The 19,513-nt window shown below is 41.6% G+C and overlaps 1 protein-coding gene and 1 pseudogene across 1 annotated transcript; both read right to left on the reverse strand.

Moving 5' to 3' along the window:
- Positions 1-11,558: 11,558 nt before the first annotated feature.
- LOC130041717 (olfactory receptor 4F15-like) lies at positions 11,559-13,370 on the reverse strand (annotated as a pseudogene).
- Positions 13,371-18,574: 5,204 nt separating this feature from the next.
- Positions 18,575-19,513, reverse strand: LOC130041885 (olfactory receptor 4F3/4F16/4F29-like). The gene has a single exon (XM_056134166.1). It carries the CDS (start codon positions 19,511-19,513, stop codon positions 18,575-18,577), a length of 939 nt encoding a protein of 312 aa, XP_055990141.1.

The following is a 19,513-nucleotide window of genomic DNA, read 5'->3' on the forward strand; positions in this document are numbered from 1 at the left end:
CAAAAGTCCGTGCCCCCTGCCCCTGTTACCTTCTATCCTTATTTTCCCTTGAACTCCAAGTTTATTCACACAAATGGTGAGAAAAGGCCTAGGATAGAGAAGGGATCACTATGACAATAACTGGAAATGATCACTCTAGACAAGAATTAAGTGTTGAAAGTAAGTAAAGGACTATAAGTGATAACATTTCAGTACCTGTATTGAGAAGCAAACCATATGGCCAAAAGGAAAGAGAGAGAGACAGACAGAGAGAGAGAGGGAGAAAGGGAGGGAGAGAGAGAGAGGAGAAAGAGACAGAGAGCCAGAGAGACAGAGAGAGAAAAGAAAAGTGGCTGCTGTTGAGGCAGACTGGCTGTGGGGAGTGGAAGCAGGGAACCTGGGAACATTGGTGGTAGGAAATGCGCACTGATGAAGAAATGGGTGTTGGAACATTATTGGAAAAGTGGGCCTCATGCTTTGTATTTTAATACTTGTATTAGTCAAAAATACAAGTATTGACAAAAATACTTATATTTTTGACTAATACAAATATACAAAATTAAAGCAAACTCTTTGTCTTATGGTTTGATAATTCCATTTTGAAACATGACCAAAGCCAATCATAAACAACTTTGTAACTGATCTCACAGTGAATTAATTTTTTAAAGGTATTTCATGTTTTTGTGTCTCAGTAAGACCCTTTTCTAAATAAAATGGGAATGATTTGTAGATTTTCCACTTTGCGATAATCAATGTAGACTCCATAATACCTAGAGTATAAAATTACAGTATATGTCAAATTAGTGTTTATCTTTCTTGAATCTGATGAGTGATCATCAGAGCTCTGTTGTCTTAAGAATTGTCTCAATTATGTTTCTTTCTGAGCTGGAGCGATAGCACAGCAGGTAGGGCATTTGCCTTGCAAGCAGCCAACATGTCTGACCTGAGTTCGATTCCTCCGGGCATCTCGGAGAGCCCGGCAAGCTACCAAGAGTATCTCGCCCCCATGGCAAAGCCTGGCAAGTTACCGGTGACATATTCGATATGCAGACATTACTAGGCCCACTCGAGCAAATCGATGAACAACGAGAGGACAGTGACAGTGATGTTTCTTTCTGTTTCTTAGTAATTCTGTTAAATAACAACTGCATAGTTTCCAGAAAAAGAGAAACTTTACCCATATTATATTCATACTTTATTTTCTATTTGGTGAAATATTTAAAATTTCTCTTTCTGAGAAAGAGTAGATGATTCACCAGTTGCTACTATTTTTCATAGAAGAGGAAATATCATTTCATCACACTATTTAGAGGGACTTCGAGATAACAAAATAGAACATAATCAAAGCTCTCTCTGGAAACTATTCTAGAGAGAAAAGATATGTGATTTAACACTGAACTTTAAAAATCTTTTTATGATAAAAACAATGGTTTAAAATTTAAATTTCGATTTGGTAAAATCTTAACAAGATAATTTAATGGTATTTAGGAATGATAAATGCTAGGTTTTTCCCTTCTAGAAAAGCCTATGTGATGCTGCACTCCTGAAATTTTATGATATTGGTAACCAATGTAAATCAATAAAATTTGATTGAAAAATAAATTAGTATATATTAATTTTAAAAGCTGAGTGGAAACAAGCCTTCAAGAATAAGCTAAAAGAATAGATATGATGATAAATTCAAATAAAAAATTTATTTGAAAGAAAAAGGGAAACTACTGATCACAATAGTTTCTGATACCAGGATTGGCTTCCTATTTTCTGCCTTTGTGCAAACTGCAGTCCCTCAATTTTGCCAACTGAGAGAAATAGAAACGACGAATTTGGTGATCAATTCTACCTTTAAGTTCTAAAATTTTAATATGGGATTTTCCACACTTTGTGGGTTCAAATAAGGAAGCATAATATGTAGCAACTGAGAGAATAAGAAATTAAAATTATGAATAAAGATAATCAAAATCAAGATTAATTGTGAATAGGGAAAAATATGAATGTCTAAGTTGTCTTTCAATAAATAATATGTCTAAGTAGTAAATGGCTAAATATTTCTGATTAATTACATGTCCTATACCATACTGATTATATGATTATTAACCATAAAATTTGGGTTTTAACTTTTTGAAGTACAGCGTGTCAAACATCATCATTTCTAATTTTATGATGAGATATTTAATTATTTAGTAAATTAATTTGAAGGTATATAATAAAGCCTAAACATAAAATATTTCTCTGAAACATTACTGGGTCTTTTCTACAGTCAGATTTGAGTAACAAGTTACAGTTACATGGTTTCATAGACAATCTATTTAGTAAATCTTCCTGCAGTGCATAAAACGACTCTAAAGTCTTCTCTTTGCCACATTCATCTCTCTGTCCCTGAATGTGTAGATGACTGGATTCAGAAAATCAAATGGCATGTCAGATCTTGGAAGGGAGAACATTCGGAACAACATATCCATCCTGTGGAATTTGGTATGTGGGCAGGTCGACATGGCTTTCGAAGAGATCCGAGTAGAAGTAATGTATAATCTTCTCCATTGCCCTTCTGGAAGATGTGATAGATCCATCAGGACGTCGGAGGGCAGTCATCTTGGTCTTGTAGTTGGCGAAGGACAGGCTGGTGTTGCGAATGCTTTTCTTGGCTTCTGCAATATCAGCCAACACTGCTGCTCTTCTCTCTTTGAGGTCTTCCTTTATCGCTTCTCTACACTATTTGCGAGTTTGGATTTTCGCCTGCAGTTGCCTGAGGCTCACGCCAAGCTACACTGGCAAATGAGGTCTAGAGGTTTCAAAGACAGGTGTTCTTTTGTGGCTTTCTCTCTCTCGGCATTCCTCGCACAATCATGGAGGTGCTGAACCACTTGATCATATTCTTGGTCAATGTGTCAACAACAGCAACTTCCCATGTTGCCGCAATAGTGCCAAAGAGCTCCCAGTTGGTGGTCGTTCTGGGAGTTCTCTTCTTAAACTTTGTAGCCCTTTATCCCCACTCCGTGTAATAGAGTTTTGCACAAAGGAGACGGTGGTCCGATCCCGTTTGGAATTTGGGGACAACAGCAACATCGGTCAGGCAAACCTGATCATTGAATATGATGTGGTCAGTTTCGTCGTGGAACTGCCCACCATGTTGAGATTCAACCTTCTGGAACTGAGTTACCATGGATGGTCTTGGCAGACATGATGAACTCAGACAGTCTCTCACCCTGCTTGTTCCATTCTAGGCCATGGGTCCTGATGTGGAGTTCTTCGGCTGATCTTCTCGTTCCTACCTTGGCATTAAAATCACTGGCAATGATCCTGTAGAAGGTGAGGTCTTCTTTATAGAACTTCTCCAGCTCCATGTAGAACTTCTCAATTTCATCTTCATCATAATGGGATGTTGGTGCGTAGACAACAAAGATAGAAACTGTGGCAGTGAGCCACATCTATTCAAGTGTAATCATCTGATTCGGGTTGTTAGGCATTCCAATGCATCAATGCTCATGGCCAAATTTTTGTCTCATGTTCCTAGCAACACTTCTTCTCCAGCGTCGAAGATGGCGTGATGTGATTGATGCCTTCTTGTCTCAGTCAGACCAATGATGTCCTACTTGATCATCTGCGCTTGCACCATCAGGTCCTCAATGGATGCATCCAATGCCGACATATGTGCATTGAAAAGTACAGACAGTCATTTTAATCCTTCTTCGTTTTGGCAGCCTAGTTCGGCCCTGAAATCTTATCAGCCTCTCCTTGCTCATCCTTCTTAATGCTGCCATATTGGAGGCTCTTTCAGGGTCATGGGAATGAGACCCATTTTATTTACTGTTTTTGGCATATCTAATATGCCATGGATAGCTTGCCAGGCTCTACCATGTGGGCAGAATACTCTCAGTAGCTTACCAGGCTCTCTGAGAGGGATAGAGACTTTTAGGGCATCCTCTATTTGCCCTCGCAGGTATTCCCATGGTTCAAACCATATCTAAACCCCATCAGATATGGTGCAGTAATCTTGGAAGATGGATATTAAATGTCTTATGATGTGTCGCATGGCTGCAAAGCGGCCTGGAGTGTGGCGGTGACTTGGTAGTAGACGTAGTGAAGGTAGTGGAGGTCAGCCGATGAGGTATTTATCTGGTACTGGCAGGGTGGAGCTTCTGGGTGTGATCCCTGGGTCACCAGATATTGTTGGGAGCAGAGGATCTCTGTTTCCAGGTCCCATTGAGCCTGAACTGTTCTACTGTATAAGAAGGGAGACATCCATCACATTGGCAACTATCCCCCAATCTGCACGCTGTCCATCGTCTTCAAACTGTTCACTCAAGTCATCCTGAATAGGATTGGCAGAACACTAGATGAAGGACAATTATGCAAGCAAGCTGGGTTCTGAAAAGGATTCAGCACGATCGATCATATCCACATGGTAACCACGCTCATTGAGGCTTCTTGGGAATTCAAGATGCTGCTCTGTCTAATGGTCACTGATTTAAAGAAGGCCTTTGAATCTGTTGAGACTGAAGCAGTCATCAAAACCCTAGCTAAACAGGGCATTCAAACTCAATACATCAGGATCCTCCATGAGCTGTATTACAGATTCACTACCCGGATCTCACCATTCTACAAAGAAGTGATCATCCATGTCAAGAGACGGGTTTGACAGGATGATATGATTTCACCGACACTCTTCAGTGCCACCCTCAAGAACGTCATGCGACAACTAGAATGAGAAGGAATGAGAGTGAAGATAAATGGTCGGCAACTACACCACCTGTGCTTTGCTCATGACATCGTTTAATAACACCAAACATTAGCCAAACAGCACAAATGCTCGCCGACTTCGACCATGAGTGTGGAAAGGTCGGACTACAGCTGAAACTCACGAAGACAATGTTTGTAAGAAACAGTCTCGTTCCATTCGCTCTCAATGGAATGAACAGCTCTGAATGCAACAGTTATGTGTATCTAGGTCAAGAAGTCAACATGACAAATGACCTGGCACCTGAGTTGCGCAGGAGGAAGAGAGCGGCTTGGAACACCTTCAAGAGCATCAAAGATATAGCTAAGAGAATGAAGAACCTCCGGCTCTGGGCACATCTCTTTGATTCCACCATTCTTCCTGCATTAACATATGCCTCAGAGACCTGGACCCTACGAAAGCAGGATGAGAACATTATTCGGGTCTCCCAAAGAGGAATCGAAAGAGCTATGTTTGGAGTATCACACTTCACTCAAGTGAGAGAAAGAATCCGGAGTTCCGACCTTCAATGATCGAAAATCAGGGACACTGTCTCACTTGTCAAGGCGTTGAAAATCAGATGGGCTGGACATGTAATGCGATTTGGAGACAACCGCCAGACTAGAGCCATTACCAACTGGATTCCACAGGACGTCAAAAGATTGAGTGGCCTCCCACCTCCGGGATGGTCAGATTTCTTCGTCAAGACCCTTAATGATTGGTTTGAGGCTCTTCATGTTCCTGGAGCGAACAGACGCCATTGGGCTACACTAGCACGCGACAGGGCTGAATAGAGACGTTACTGGCGCCTGCTCAAGCAAATTGATGAGTAACAGAATGTCAAGTGATCAAGTGATCAAGTGATTTTGCCAGGGAACAGCCATCAGCTGTGTAAAACAGAGCTCAAACAACAGTCTCCATCAATTATGTAACTACAACCAGGACTCTTAGGATTAATAGAACAATTTCCTTTACACTCAAAACCTTGCTTCCCTACATCAGTTCCTGCTCAGAGACCATTCTTGTTTTTGCTGTCTTGCTTTAATGATGTTGAGATCAATTAATAAGCCATAAACATGATGATGCACTTCCTCAAATTAAAAGCTATTTTTGGAATTGTATGTTTCATTGCTGTAGTGCCTCATAAAGGAATAAGGGCCTTTTCTATGGTGTAAAGATGAGGAACCTGTACATTTATAAATATATTATCTATAAGAGAATATCTTCTAACATAAATTCCTTTTTAGAATAAAACATGCTTTTATACTTTTATAGGCCTATTTAAATTCTTCCTTTAAAACTTAATTCTTCACTCCTCACTCTTGCTAAATTTTATATTCGAAGGACTTATCTACTTCATGTAAACTTAAATTTTTTTTGAGTGATCATGAGATATACAATTACAAAGCAGTTCGTGATTGGATTTCAGTCATACAATGATCCAACAACCATTCCTCCACCAATGTCCATCTCCCACCACCAAGGACCCCAGTTTCCCTCCCGCCACACACACCCCCTCCCCAGCCTGACCCTATGACTCTATGACAGGCATTTTCCTTCTCTCTCTCTCTCTGTCTGTCTGCCTCTCTCTCTCTTTCTCTGTCTCCCTTTCCTCTTGGGCATTATGGTTTACAATTCAGATACTGAGAGGCTATCATATTTGTTCCTTTACCTAATTTCAGCACACAGTTCTTATGCAAAGTGATCATTTCCAACTATCTTTGTCATAATGGTCCCTTCTCTATCCCAATTGTCTTCTCCCCAGTTTTATGTAAATTTTAAAATATATAATCACAGGATCATTAACACTATTTATTTTTAATTTATATACATGTAAAAGTATATATTGAGCTGAAAAATATATATTCGAGTTGAACTTGAATCCTTTGTGAAGTCAGTGACCATTTACACAAACTAAGCCTAGGGGACTCCCAGGAAAGTGGGAGTGGGGCAGCTGGAGCCAGCCTAACATCCCTTGAGAAGCCTTGGCCCCTTATGAAGGCAGGACACAGAAAGAGAAACGGAGTAAATGTTTAGAAAGAAAAAGGGCTGGAGAGATGGTACAGAGGGGAGGGCGCTTGCCCTGTCTGCAGCTGAACTGGGTTTGGTTCCTGGCACTCCATGTGGTTCTCCAAGCCCACCAGGAGTAGTTCCTGGGTGCAGTCAGGAGTGAGCCCTGAGCACTGCTGGGTGTGGCCCCAACACACACACACACACACACACACACACACACACACACACACACACACACGAAAGGAAAAATTTGTAAATGACAGATTTACATTTAAATAGGGCTGGAGCAATAGCACAGCTGTTAGGGTGTTTGCCTTGCACACAGCCAACCCCAGCCAACCTGGGTTCGATTCCTCCATCCCTCTCGGAGACCCTCGCTGACTCATGTTTGATTCCTCTGACCCTGTCGAAGAGTTACTGAGAATATCTCGCCCACACGGCAAAGCCTGGCAAGCTATTCATGACATATTCGATATGCCAAACACAGTAACAACAAGTCTCACAATGGAGACATTACTGGGCCCTCTTGAGCAAATCGATGAACAACAGGAGGACACTGCAGTGCAGTGCTACATACATGTAAAAAAAGAAAGATTTGTAGTTATTTTTTAAAAATCATTTATTGATTTACCATTTTGTGAAATTTCAATTTAACTTTAGTCATGTACATTAGTGTATGTGTCATCACGTCCATAATTAAAAAAATTTTTAAATCTCTCTTCTGTTAGGAATATAAAGGAACATAGTAAGGAAGCAAGTGGATAAAGTCATTTAAGCAAGAGATCTTGTCCATAAAATGAGCTTCCATGAGAGGGCAGGTGACTGAGAGAGGTCTTGGGAAGTTGATGGTGGGGAAGTAAGCATTCTGGTGATGGGTGTGGTGTTGGAATGATGTCTGTGAGAAAGCACAGTTACCTTTCTCATAATTTTGAACCCAATAAAAATAGTTTTTTTAAAAGTCTCTGTCAAGATTTAATAATAAAAAAAATCTTTGAAAACTACTAGAGTTTAAAATATATTTTTACTATTGGACATTTTATTAACTTATTGTATGAGCACATTACACTTGTTATAAAATATATATGAATTACAGCTAAGTGCAAGAAGATTATTTCTAAAACCATATATATCCCCCAGGGAGAAATTTTGGCTTTTATACATATGTTACGTTAAAATCTTTAAAAATAGATTAATTTTTGAATCTTGTTTTATTACCTCCTCCATTTATTAATCTATTTTCAACGAGCTTGTTATTAACTATTCATTAAATACTAATTAACTATGTGTACCTAGCAAAATTCCACTGTGCTCATAAAATATTCAGAATTGTTTTATTGTAAACAAGGAACTAATATAAATATAAGAGCCTGGGGAAGAATATAAACAAACTGGCCCTCAATGTAGGAAAGTAAATGATGGCTCTCCGGAGATCTTATAAAATTTGCAACTCAGGGTCAGAGAGAACGCTCAATGGGCTGGAGTACATGTTTGCATGCAAGAAGTCAAGGTTGAATTCCTGGGACCATGTAGTCCCTGAAGCACCACTGGGACAATTCCCAAGCAGGGAGCCAGGTAGTCCCTAAGGACAGCCAGATGTGACCCAAAAACAAACAAACAAAATTTAAAAAAACAATTTTATAAAAAGAAAAATAAGACAATTATTAACAATCTTAATTTGTACAAGAAAGCTAATAGCAGTGTCTGACATATAGTATGTAGTCTGTAACTATTTTCCATTATTTTTTTAACCAATGAGATGAAGAACAAAGTAAACTTCTAAGTCTTCAATTTGGAAAGTGACACAAAACAATGAAGTACATACTTTAACACTATAAAAATACAAGATAATAAAATTACATCAGAAGATATCTGCAGGGAGAGATCGCCAGATGGCTACAGGACTCAACCACCTGTGGCAGAAAAAAAATTGACTAAGAGGTTTTCCTGAGAAAGAGAGGAGCCAGAATGTTCTCTGTTCACAAACCATTACACCCTAGTTAGGTGTGAATATCTAAGCTACTGATGTGGTTGAGGCGAGATAACCCTCCCTTCCCTCCTCCTTGCAACATAAAATCTATACAAAGAGGTCACCCTGACTCCAGTGCCTTAATTCTGGGGGCGTCTGTGGGCAGAGCTTTCCTTTCAATAAAGCTTTTCACACTTGCAAGTGGAGTCTTGTCTGGTTTCTTGCAGCCTACTCTAACAATATATGTGTGTATGTTATAGAAAAAAAAGAGAGAAGGTATATTTAATGTGTGTTAGAAAATAAAATTTTATTTTAAAACTTATAGGATCCCGGCAAATGGTTACAGTTCAAGAAGAAACCAGTCAATATTTAATTTGATATAGGAACAGAGGGAGAGTACAGTAGATAAGGCACTTGCCTTGCTCTCAGCCCACCCAGGTTCAATCACTAGCACCCATCTAGTCCCCCAAATACTACCAAGAGTGACTCCTGAGTGTAGAGTCAGGAGTAACCACTGAGCATCGCTAGGTGGGACCCCAAAAATAAAGAAATTGATAAAGTCTTTCCAAGAACATCTTAGTCATAGCTATAAACCTGTGAGGTTGCAACCTTTAAAGACACTTAAATTTAGAGGAACTGTATGACCCAGGAAAGCATTAACAATTAATGAGTTGGTATTGGTGGGATGAGAATATGAATTGCAGTCAAAAACTTTGTGCAGTGTTTTTACCAGGAAGAACGCCATACTTACATCTGGAGTCATTTGAAGACAAACGGTTATGTTTAAGACAATAAGAAAATCTATATTTTACACACCCCACCCCTGACCTGCTTTCTGTTTCTGAAAATAAATGTTTAGTGTAATTCAGTAATGACTAATCATTTCCATTGTCTAAGACTATTTCAATATTACAACAACTAGACCATTCAGATGCAAGAAAGAACATAGGGTCACGAATCTAAAACTAAATACAATCGTCCCTTTTACAAATAAACTCTGCCGACACTTGATAGAAAATCAAGTTGAGAATATTCTTCAAGATACAGGAAAAAACTATGAAAGCAAGAAAGTATAATTACATATTTACAAGTCCTAAACACTATTGGTACTTAACAGAACTGAACAGCTACAATAACAAATCAGAGTGGGGTTCTATCCCAGACACCACAACTGCAGTGTCCAGAGTTCGCATATCCAACTGTGAGTAACCATGATTCAGTATACTAATGATAATGAAGAGGCTTGAAGACAGTAATAGTACGGTTTTCCTGAGGTAGGGGAGATTTAAAAACCTATTACACCATTATTTCTGTACATAAAAAGTATACTTGGCACTGTTATTTGGGAATGACAAGAGTAAGAAAATATGACTGCTATACCTTAAATATAAAATTTATATTTTCTTTACCAGAAAGAAAGCCATCCCATTCAGAAGAACAAGTCAGACCAATCACGTGGGTGAAGGTCAATGAATACTAAGTTGTTAAAATTCCCAGCTCAACAGGAATAGGGAGTCTATTGCCTGTTGGAGCCTTTACTGTTAAAGAATCCTGGATTCACCCCTCCCATAACACGGCCAATTTACAACTAAGATGGAACAACTTAGGTGAGCAATGAAGACTGGGGGGAGTCACACGCAATTGCTCACCAGAGGACAGCACCAGGACACGAGGAAGCAGGTCCGGGAAGCCACACCACAAGTGCGCCTGGAGCCCACCACTCCCGCAGCTTTGCACAGTCACGTACAGTCATCGGGGAACTTAAACCTCTCAACGTCTCCCTGCGGTGCCCCAGGTTTAAAATCCTGCAACCAACAACTTCCTAAACCTTTAACTTGGAAAACCAATACAACCCGCGTGCAGACACCACCAGCACCTGGAGACCTGGTGCTGGGACGCACCTATAACAGGCCCAGAGTGATGGACAAACTGCCAAGCACCAGCTCCCACACAGGAGAGGCTCAGTTGCCCTCTGCTTGTCCCAGAGGTTGGCCTGCGCCGCAGGTTTCTGCTGTCCCTGCGACTCTGAGACTCTCGGGAGACAGACCCTGACTGAGTGGCGCCCATCCTCATGGCCTTTCCTCCTGCGCTGCATCTCACAGCTGGGCGTGATGCATCCCCTCCGCCACCCCTCCGCCCTGAAGCTCTCTTCAGTTCCTGATTCTGCGGACCAAGGGCACTGTACTCCTGGGTTACCGGACTGGAAGCATCAGAGAGGACTCTTCTAGTGGACTACCAGCCCTGGGCACTGCCCAGGTAGCAGAGTGAAGCATACTCTGAGTCCTATTCGCTTGCCCTGGAACCGTAGGTGAGGGTCGAGCTTCACATTTGCTTTTCACATGTGAGGGTACATGGTGGAACTTGCTCTCTGGGAGCATCAGCCAGAGCATCGCATTGCCCACCATGCCTGTCCTGGCTCACCAACATCTCTGCACTGAAACTTTGTCTGGAATCCCAATTTTTGCCACTATATGGGACTTCTTACATTTTCTACATTCAAAAGCAAGGGCTACAATAAACACCCACATAAATTATTCAGTTGATTTTGAATTGATTTTTTTAGAGGTTGCTTGTTCAGAATTTTTTTTACTATTGCTAAAATTTTCATTCAACCCAAAGCAACAATTTCTATATGTATTACGAGCCATGGAAAAAAAACAAACTTTAGATACCAGGGCAGTAATCAGAGGGCCTATGCTTGTAGGTGTTTACTGAGCTATTCCCCCTTTGAGACACCTACAAGTGTCTTGGAACTGGGAACTATAAAAATGAAATAAACTATCTGGAAATTCACAAAGATTTAAGAAACAACCAAGAGCTGGGACAAGATAGAACAAAAATGTTCTACCTGAAGTCACTCCTTCAAAATTGGAAGAGCTGATTGTTTTACCTGATTCATAAAGAATTAACACAGAGAGTCAATTAAAATGAAGAAAAATAGAGGAACAAAATCACTGTCACTGTCATCCCGTTGATCGTTGAATTCCTCAAGAGGATGCCAGTAACGTCTCTATTCCTCACAGCCCTGAGATTTTAGCAGCTTCTTCTTACTAGTCTTTTCCCAATGATTGGAGGCTCTTTCAGGGTCAGGGGAATGAGACCTGTTGTCGTTACTGTATTTAGCATATCGAATATGCCACATGGAGCTTGCCAGATCTGCCTGTGCAGGCGGGATACACTTGGGTAGCTTCCCAGGCGCTCCAAGAGGCATATGTTCATATATTTCTCTCTATGATTTGTTGCCTACTGTCTGAAACTCATAGGATATAGTGTAGTATTTGTGGAAAATGGGTAGGAAGTGTCTTATAATGTGTCATGCGGCCTCTACAGTCATGCAGTCCGGAAAGGGGCCTGGAGCATGGAGGTAGTTGGGTAGTGGAGGTCGGCTGCTGGGGCTGAGTCCCTTTGGGTGAGGAGGGCTCTCACCTGCCCCACACCTTGACGCAGAGTCCCGTAGGAACAAAATAAAACTCAAAACTATGGCCCACTTCTTCCTCTGGATCAATTGCTAAGGGCAGAAGATTAATCTTTACCAGAAAAATTCATGTTTAAAGTTTTTTTCCAAAACCCATAAGTATTCTGAATATTCTCATTATTGCTCTCTTTATATCTCTGTTCCTGAGTGTATAAATGAATGGATTTGGAAATAGTTAAAACTGCTCCAATGTCACTAGAAATTTGTCTGTCTATATGTGTTGAAGAAAAGAACATACATAGAAAACAATCAATGGGCCAAAATAAATCACTAGAATAACATGAGCTTGCAGAGCTGAAAGAGTCCTGGATAAACTATCTGGTAATGTTTCTGAGCAGTCAGCAAAATAAAGATGTAAGAAAGAATGAGCATCCAAGGAAATAAATCCACTAACAGACAATGACTATGAACTCTAGTTTATAGGTGTCTGTGCAAGGAAGTTTCATTTACCAAGGTGTATCTCAAAAAAAAGCTATCAAATACATTAGAGCCATGGAAAGACAAGTTTACCACAAAAACTATTTGGATCAATGAGTGAATAACACTAATGGTCCAAGCAACCACTAAAATCAAAGTGCACACACGTAGCCTCATGATGGTCAAATAGTGAAGAGGTTTATATATGGCCACATACCTGTCAAAAGCCATATCTTTTCTGTAAGCAATACCATCACACTGCCTCCAACAGCATGACTTAAAAAGATCTGAGCTATGCAGCCCCCAAAAAGGATGACCTTTTGCTTTCTGAAAAGATCACAGGTCATATTGGGTACTGCAGTGGAGCAAAATATCAGGTCAGTGATAGAGAGATTAGCTAACAGAAAACACATGGGGGAGTGTTAATAAAGGTCATAGGTCACAGTGATCACAATGAGAAAGTTTCCCATCATGCTAGATACATAGAAAAGACAAGAAAAAAAAAAGAAAAAGTTGAATCTCCCAGGAATTGGAGAGGCACAGGTACACAAACTCAGACACCACTGAGTGGTTGGCTTCTTTCCTTTGTTCATTTGGTAGGTCCAATGTCCTGTTATCTAAAGAAAGAAAATAAGACCATTCAAATTAACACTATTATGGTACTGCCCTCTGTAGGAGAATATGCAAATTTCAAAAGTCAAATATTAACTAAGCCTTTCACAAAAACTTGATAAATTCTTTTTTGGGCACTAATTATATAGTTACATATGACCATAACTGAGTTGCCAGTTGGTTTTAATACCCATGGTGAACCTGATGAAGCCACAAGCAAAAGATAGTTGGCATTAAATTTCACCTATTAAAAACCTAATGAAAGCATTTCTTCTCCTGAAGTCTCCAAACCTGATGCCAGTTCTCCCAAACCTGATTACTTCATATATTTTAATCACTGTCAGGTACAAGTATAAGCAAACCCAACCTGAAAATATACAGAAAATAAATTCAATGAATTGCGTACTTTGTAAAAGAATAATTCCCCTTAATATTTTTTTCCAAAAGTTGTCCATCAGCAAGTATAAAATAATTTTTAACACAGAGTAGACTCTCAATAAATGTTTGATACAAATAACTTTTATTAAAATTCAGAAGACAGAACTAGAAAGATTATAGAGTATGGGGGGGGGGGGGGTATGGTGCTGCAAGCGGGTCAATCTGTACCTGTGAGGCGAGTGCATCAGCAGCCTGATGGCACCTTCAGACTTCCAGATACCCCAAAATTGCTGCTGTGCCTTTGGCCAGACCCCAAAAACTTGGGGCAAAGTTTACCAAGAAAGTAAACGGCCAAAAGTTAGGTATGTGGGAAACACAACCACAAACCACCTCCAGCTCAGCTATATAATTGGAGGCATGGCCTCTCTGGTTCCTGATTGAACTGCTTCATGGCCATGATCCCAGAGACTCAGAAACAAATCTCGAAACCCAGCGGCTTTTGGCAGAAATGCTTCTGGTCCCTGCGGTAGGTTACTGGTGCTGGGTCAACCCAAGTGGGAATAGGTTTCGTGACTTGGCCTGTTCCTCCAGGAACAGGCCAAGTGGAAGCCCAGTGGCTGCCATCCTTCAGAGGTCACTGGACAGTCAGGATTGGGCCCCCAGTGACGAGACCCGCAGTGCCTCATGGCATGGGGGTGAAGCCGGTCCTGTCCTCCCCACCCCAACGAGACCCAAAGTCAACTCCCACGAACGGCCTCTCTGGCTCCTGATCAAGCTGCTTAACGGCCATGATCCCAGAGACTCAGAAACAAATCTCGAAACCCAGTGGCTTTTGGCAGAAATGCGTCTGGACCCCACAGTACGTTACTGTCACCGGGACACCCCAGGGAGGGAAGGGTGTTGTCACTCTACCTCCTTCCCCTTGGCGGCTCAGTGTCCATCATCCTCCAGAGGTCATTGGACAGTCAGGCATGGGCCCACAGTGATGAGACACACAGGGCCTCACAGGATGGGGGGAGAGCCGGGCCTGTCCTCCCCATCCCAACGAGACCCCAAGTCATCGCCCATGAACGGCCTCTCTGGCTCCTGATCAAGTTGCTTAATGGCCTTAATCCCAGAGACTCAGAAACAAATCTCAAAACCCAGCATCTTTTGGCAGAAATACCTCTGGACCCTGTAGTAGGTTACTGTCACCGGGCCGCCCCAGGGGGAAAGGGTGTTGTCCCTCGGCCTGCTCCCCCTTGGCGGCTCAGTGGCCGTCATCCTCCAGAGGCCATTGGACAGTCAGGTCTGGGCCTACAGTGACAAGACATTTTGGGCCTCACTGGATGAGGGGGGAGCCGGGACTGTCCTCCCCGTCCCAATGAGACCCCAAGTCATCGCCCACGAACGTCCTCTCTGGCTCCTCATCAAGCTGCTCAACAGCCATGATCCCAGAGACTCAGGAGCAAATCTCGAAACCCAGTGGCTTTGGGCAGAAATCCCTCCAGATTTAAGTGTTAAAATTTCGGAATTTCAAAATCACATGGCCCTACTGCAGCCACGCAACATCATATGTTATTCATAAGCAGCAATAGAACACAAATTGTCTACTGTTGCCTTTTCAGCAGATCTGAGTGTTGGGGTAAAATCTCAAATAATAATGGTGGATCTAGTGTCAAAAGATTGAATGTAATCAAAGTAGAGACAAAGTAATGTGGAAATCGCCTGCCCCACAGGTAGGGGGTGTAGAATGGGGTATACTGGGGTTTTGGGTGGTGGAGAATAGGCACTGGTGAAGGTACAGGTGTTCAGCTAATCAGTGGCTGAATAAATAGCAGTACTTCTACATTTTAAAAAAAAGAATATACAGTTTGTAGAGCACATACCTAGCACATGGCTGACCCAGGTTCATTCCCCAGGACTCTATCTTCTCCCTTGAACCCTACCAGGAATGATCCCTGAGAGCAGATCCAAGAGTTTTCATTTCATTTTCATTTCATCATCCTGTTAATCGTCGATTGCCTCGAGCAGGCCCCAGTAACGTCTCTTTCATCCTAGCCCTGAGATTATATTCACGGCTCTTTAGGAGAATGAGACCCATCATTGTTACTGGTATTTGGCATATTTGGTAGGCCACGGGGAGTTTGCCAGACTCTGCCCTGTGGGCAGGCTACATTCGATAGCCTGCAAGTTTGTCCAAAGTAGGAATGAGGTAATAAGATGTCTTCGGGTGCCGTAGCCCCGGTCGGGGCGGGGAGGAAAGCTCGACCCGCTCCCCTCCAAGGGGTCCCGGCGAGGGACACCCAGGCGCGGGGGCAAAAGACTGCACTGTTCTCGTCCGGGATCTGGATTTTATAGTCTCTGAGTCTTGGCCGCTGATGGGATTACACGGCGCCAGGGGGCCAGGTGGTGGGTGTGACCCCCGCCTACAGGAATTTGGAGGATCTGGGTGGAAGATGCTCGACTCCAATTCGAGTAGGCTTGGAGGTCTCGGCCCCGGAACCCGCGTGGCTTTGTCCCTCTGCCAGTACCTTCATGTGTGCGGAGAGTGGTCTCAGCATGGTGGTGGCTGGTCCTGGAGGTCTTTGGCTGCCGGAGCCCCGGTCGGGGCGGGGAGGAAAGCTCGACCTGCTCCCCTCCAAGGGGTCCCGGCGAGGGACACCCAGGCGCGGGGGCAAAAGACTGCCAAGAGTAAGCTCTGAATAAAGTGGAGGGTGGTCCAAAAACTAAATAATAATAACAGTAGTAATAAAATTTTAAAATAAAATTCAGCAGGCAGATGTCTGTGATCCCTTTTGTATTGAGAGAGTTGAACCTCATCTGACTGTGCTCAGACATTCTCCTGGCTCTGTTCTCAGAGTCAATCTTAAAGCAGATCATTGCCCAGGATCAAACAAGGCAAATACCTTAATCCCTGTACTACGCCTCCAGCCTCAAATTAAACATGAATTCAATATCAGTTGCCATAGCTACAGGAGTCTCATGATAGTACAAACTATACATTAAAAATTATAAAAAGGATAAAAACTATATAAAATTTTTTAAAAACTATAAAAATTATATGGTGCCACCAGCAGGTCAACCTGTACCTGCAGGGAGAGTGCATCAGCAGCCTGATGGTGACTTCAGGCTTCCTGATACCCCAAAATTGCTGCTGTGTCTTGGTCTGGACCCCAACAACTTGGGACCAAGTTTACCAAGAAGTTAAACAACCAAAATTTAGGTATGTGGTAGCCACGCACACAAACCACCTCCAGCTCAGCTATACAAGCTCATATATTGGCTTTATTTCAGAGACCCATAGATAAATCTCGAAAGAGAACAAAAGCCACAATTAAACTCAGACCTGCACATGGCTGAATAGACCAAGGTAAATCGGAGTGGTGCAGGTTATCCTGTGCCTGCCCAAGCAGAATCCTCAACAGCCGCTTGCTTCCATAATCCAAAATCACTGCTATACCCCCGACCTGACTCCATCACCTCGTGACAGACCTCAACAAGATATAATATGTTGAAAATTCTGGTATGCAGGTTTTGTGACTGAAATCTCCAGGCATTCTCAGAGTTGGTATGGGCTACCTCTCCCCACTTCCCAATATTCATGGAAGCACTACCCTGGGGTGCCTGAGATGGGAGCAGGCGTCGTCCCTCCACTTGCCCCTGTGAACCCCAGTGGCCGCAAACTTCTAGAACCCAATGAAAAACCCAGGTACACAGCACCAGTGACTGCAAACTCCAGGCTCAAAAGCTCAAGGGACAGGCTGGTTCTTCCTGTCTCACCACCCCTTACGGGATCCTGACTGTCACACAAGCTGCCTTGAGTGCCATTTAAGTGCATTAACAGCCATTATCCTGAGACTCACAAATGAATCTCAGAACCAAGCAGCTCACTGCAGAGATGCCTCCAGACACTAATTATTTAAAATTTTAGAATTCCAGGAGCATGTGGCCACTGACATCTCATGCTATTCATAACAAGCAATATAAAATAAATTATCTAGGATCTGCCTATTGGGCAGGCTTGAGTGGTAATGGGAAAATTAGAAAACAATAGTGGTGGGAAGGTGTGCTGGTGGTAGGATTGATGTTGAAATATTGAATATAATCAATTATTGTGAATAACTTTATGAAAATAAAAATTTTAATAAACAAATAAAAGGTTTAAGTAGGAATTATGTAGCACATTAATGTTATATTTTTGTGTTCATCAATTTTGTTGGTTTACTAAGATCATAGTATATGTTTAATAATTCTCAATTATACAATTTCAATATTTCTTGCCATAGTTGAAGTTAAGCTGATTAAAATTCTTATTATGGATGGCTGGAACTGTTTCAGAGGTAGCAGTAAAAAAATATTTTCTATGGGTGGAAGAACAGGTGTTGGATCTTTGTATGACTGAAACCCACTGCAGCACTGTCACACTGTCCTCCTGATGTTTATCGATTTCCTCAAGTGGGCACCAGTAACATTACCGTTGTGAGACTTGTTGTTACTGTTTTTCATATCAAATATGCCACAGGAAGCTTGACAGACACTGTCGTGTGGGCAGGATACTCTCGGTAGCTTGCCAGGTTCTCCGAGAGGGTCAGAGAAATCAAACCCGTGTCGGATGCATGCAAGGTAAACACCCTACCTGCTGTGCTATCACTCCAGCCCAACTGAAACCCAATCTGCAACAACTTTGTAACTGTATTTCAGCGTGATTTAACTTTAAAAAATAATTAGCTATCCAATAATAGGATTTTATTTATCAATAGTGAAAAGTTATACTTATATTAAAATACAATGTAATCCTAGAACGTGTAACCCTAATAATTATTCCTTAGGAATGAAAACCCAAGATTATCATAATCTTTTATCATAATCAATTCATATGCATAATAACCATTTTTTTTTCAAAAAGGAATGTCCTCAAAATAGACACATCATCAGTGTAAATAATCAAGTTAAGGTAAACAAAAATAATTTTATCACTGAACTTGACCTTTAGCCAAAAATAGTATTCATCTGCAAGGGATTTTCTTTCAGGCAACACTTAAGATATCTTCCTATAGTTTATTAGCTGTCTACATACTCTTTTCATTGCCACCTTCATTTCTTGATTCCTGAATGTATAAATTAGAGGGTTTAGAAAAGGAGTGAGAACCGCATCAAAGATGGCCAGAAATTTATCTATATGAGTGGAAGGAGAAGGCCATGTATAAAAAAAAATCAGTGGACCAAAGAACAAGACTACCACTGTGATGTGAGATGAGAGTGTGGACAGAGCCTTGGATGACCCACTTGAAGAATGTTTCTGAACAGTGAGAATAATGATGATATAGGAAATGATTAGTATGATGAAGGAGCCCACAGAAATGAATCCACTATTGGCTGTGACCATGAACTCTAGTCGGTAGGTGTCTATGCAGGCAAGCTTGATGAACCGAGGAAGGTCACAGTAAAAGCTGTCCAACACATTAGGACCACAGAAGGGTAAGTTTACCACAAAGACCAATTGAATCAAGGAGTGGATAAGACCAATTATCCAGGCACTCACTAAAAAGAAGATGCACATTTTGGGGCTCATGATGGTCAAATAGTGGAGAGGTTTACATATGGCAACATATCTGTCAAAAGCCATGGCAATGAGTAGCACCATTTCCACACCTCCAATGACATGGATGAAGAATATTTGAGTAATGCAGCCACTGAAGGAGATGACCTTTCGCTTTCTGAAAAGGTCATAAATCATTTTAGGAGAAGTGACAGAAGAAACACCCAAGTCAATGAAGGAAAGGTTAGCTAAAAGGAAGTACATGGGAGAGTGTAAATGAGAGTCAAATATCACAGTGATCATAATAAGTGAGTTTCCCATCATGCTTCCCACGTAAACCATGGATGAGAACACAAAGATAAGAAGTTGAATCTCCCAGGAATCGGTGAGTCCCAAGAACACAAATTCTGTCACCACAGAGTAATTTGTTCCATCCAT

This window comes from Sorex fumeus, unplaced genomic scaffold (assembly GCF_029834395.1).
Source record: "Sorex fumeus unplaced genomic scaffold, SorFum_2.1 ptg000098l, whole genome shotgun sequence".
Classification (NCBI taxonomy): Eukaryota; Metazoa; Chordata; class Mammalia; order Eulipotyphla; family Soricidae; genus Sorex; species Sorex fumeus.

Bases quoted from the DNA above. Each gene is read 5' to 3' on its own strand.
- LOC130041885 (XM_056134166.1), bottom strand. From the start codon at position 19,513: ATGGATGGAACAAATTACTCTGTGGTGACAGAATTTGTGTTCTTGGGA.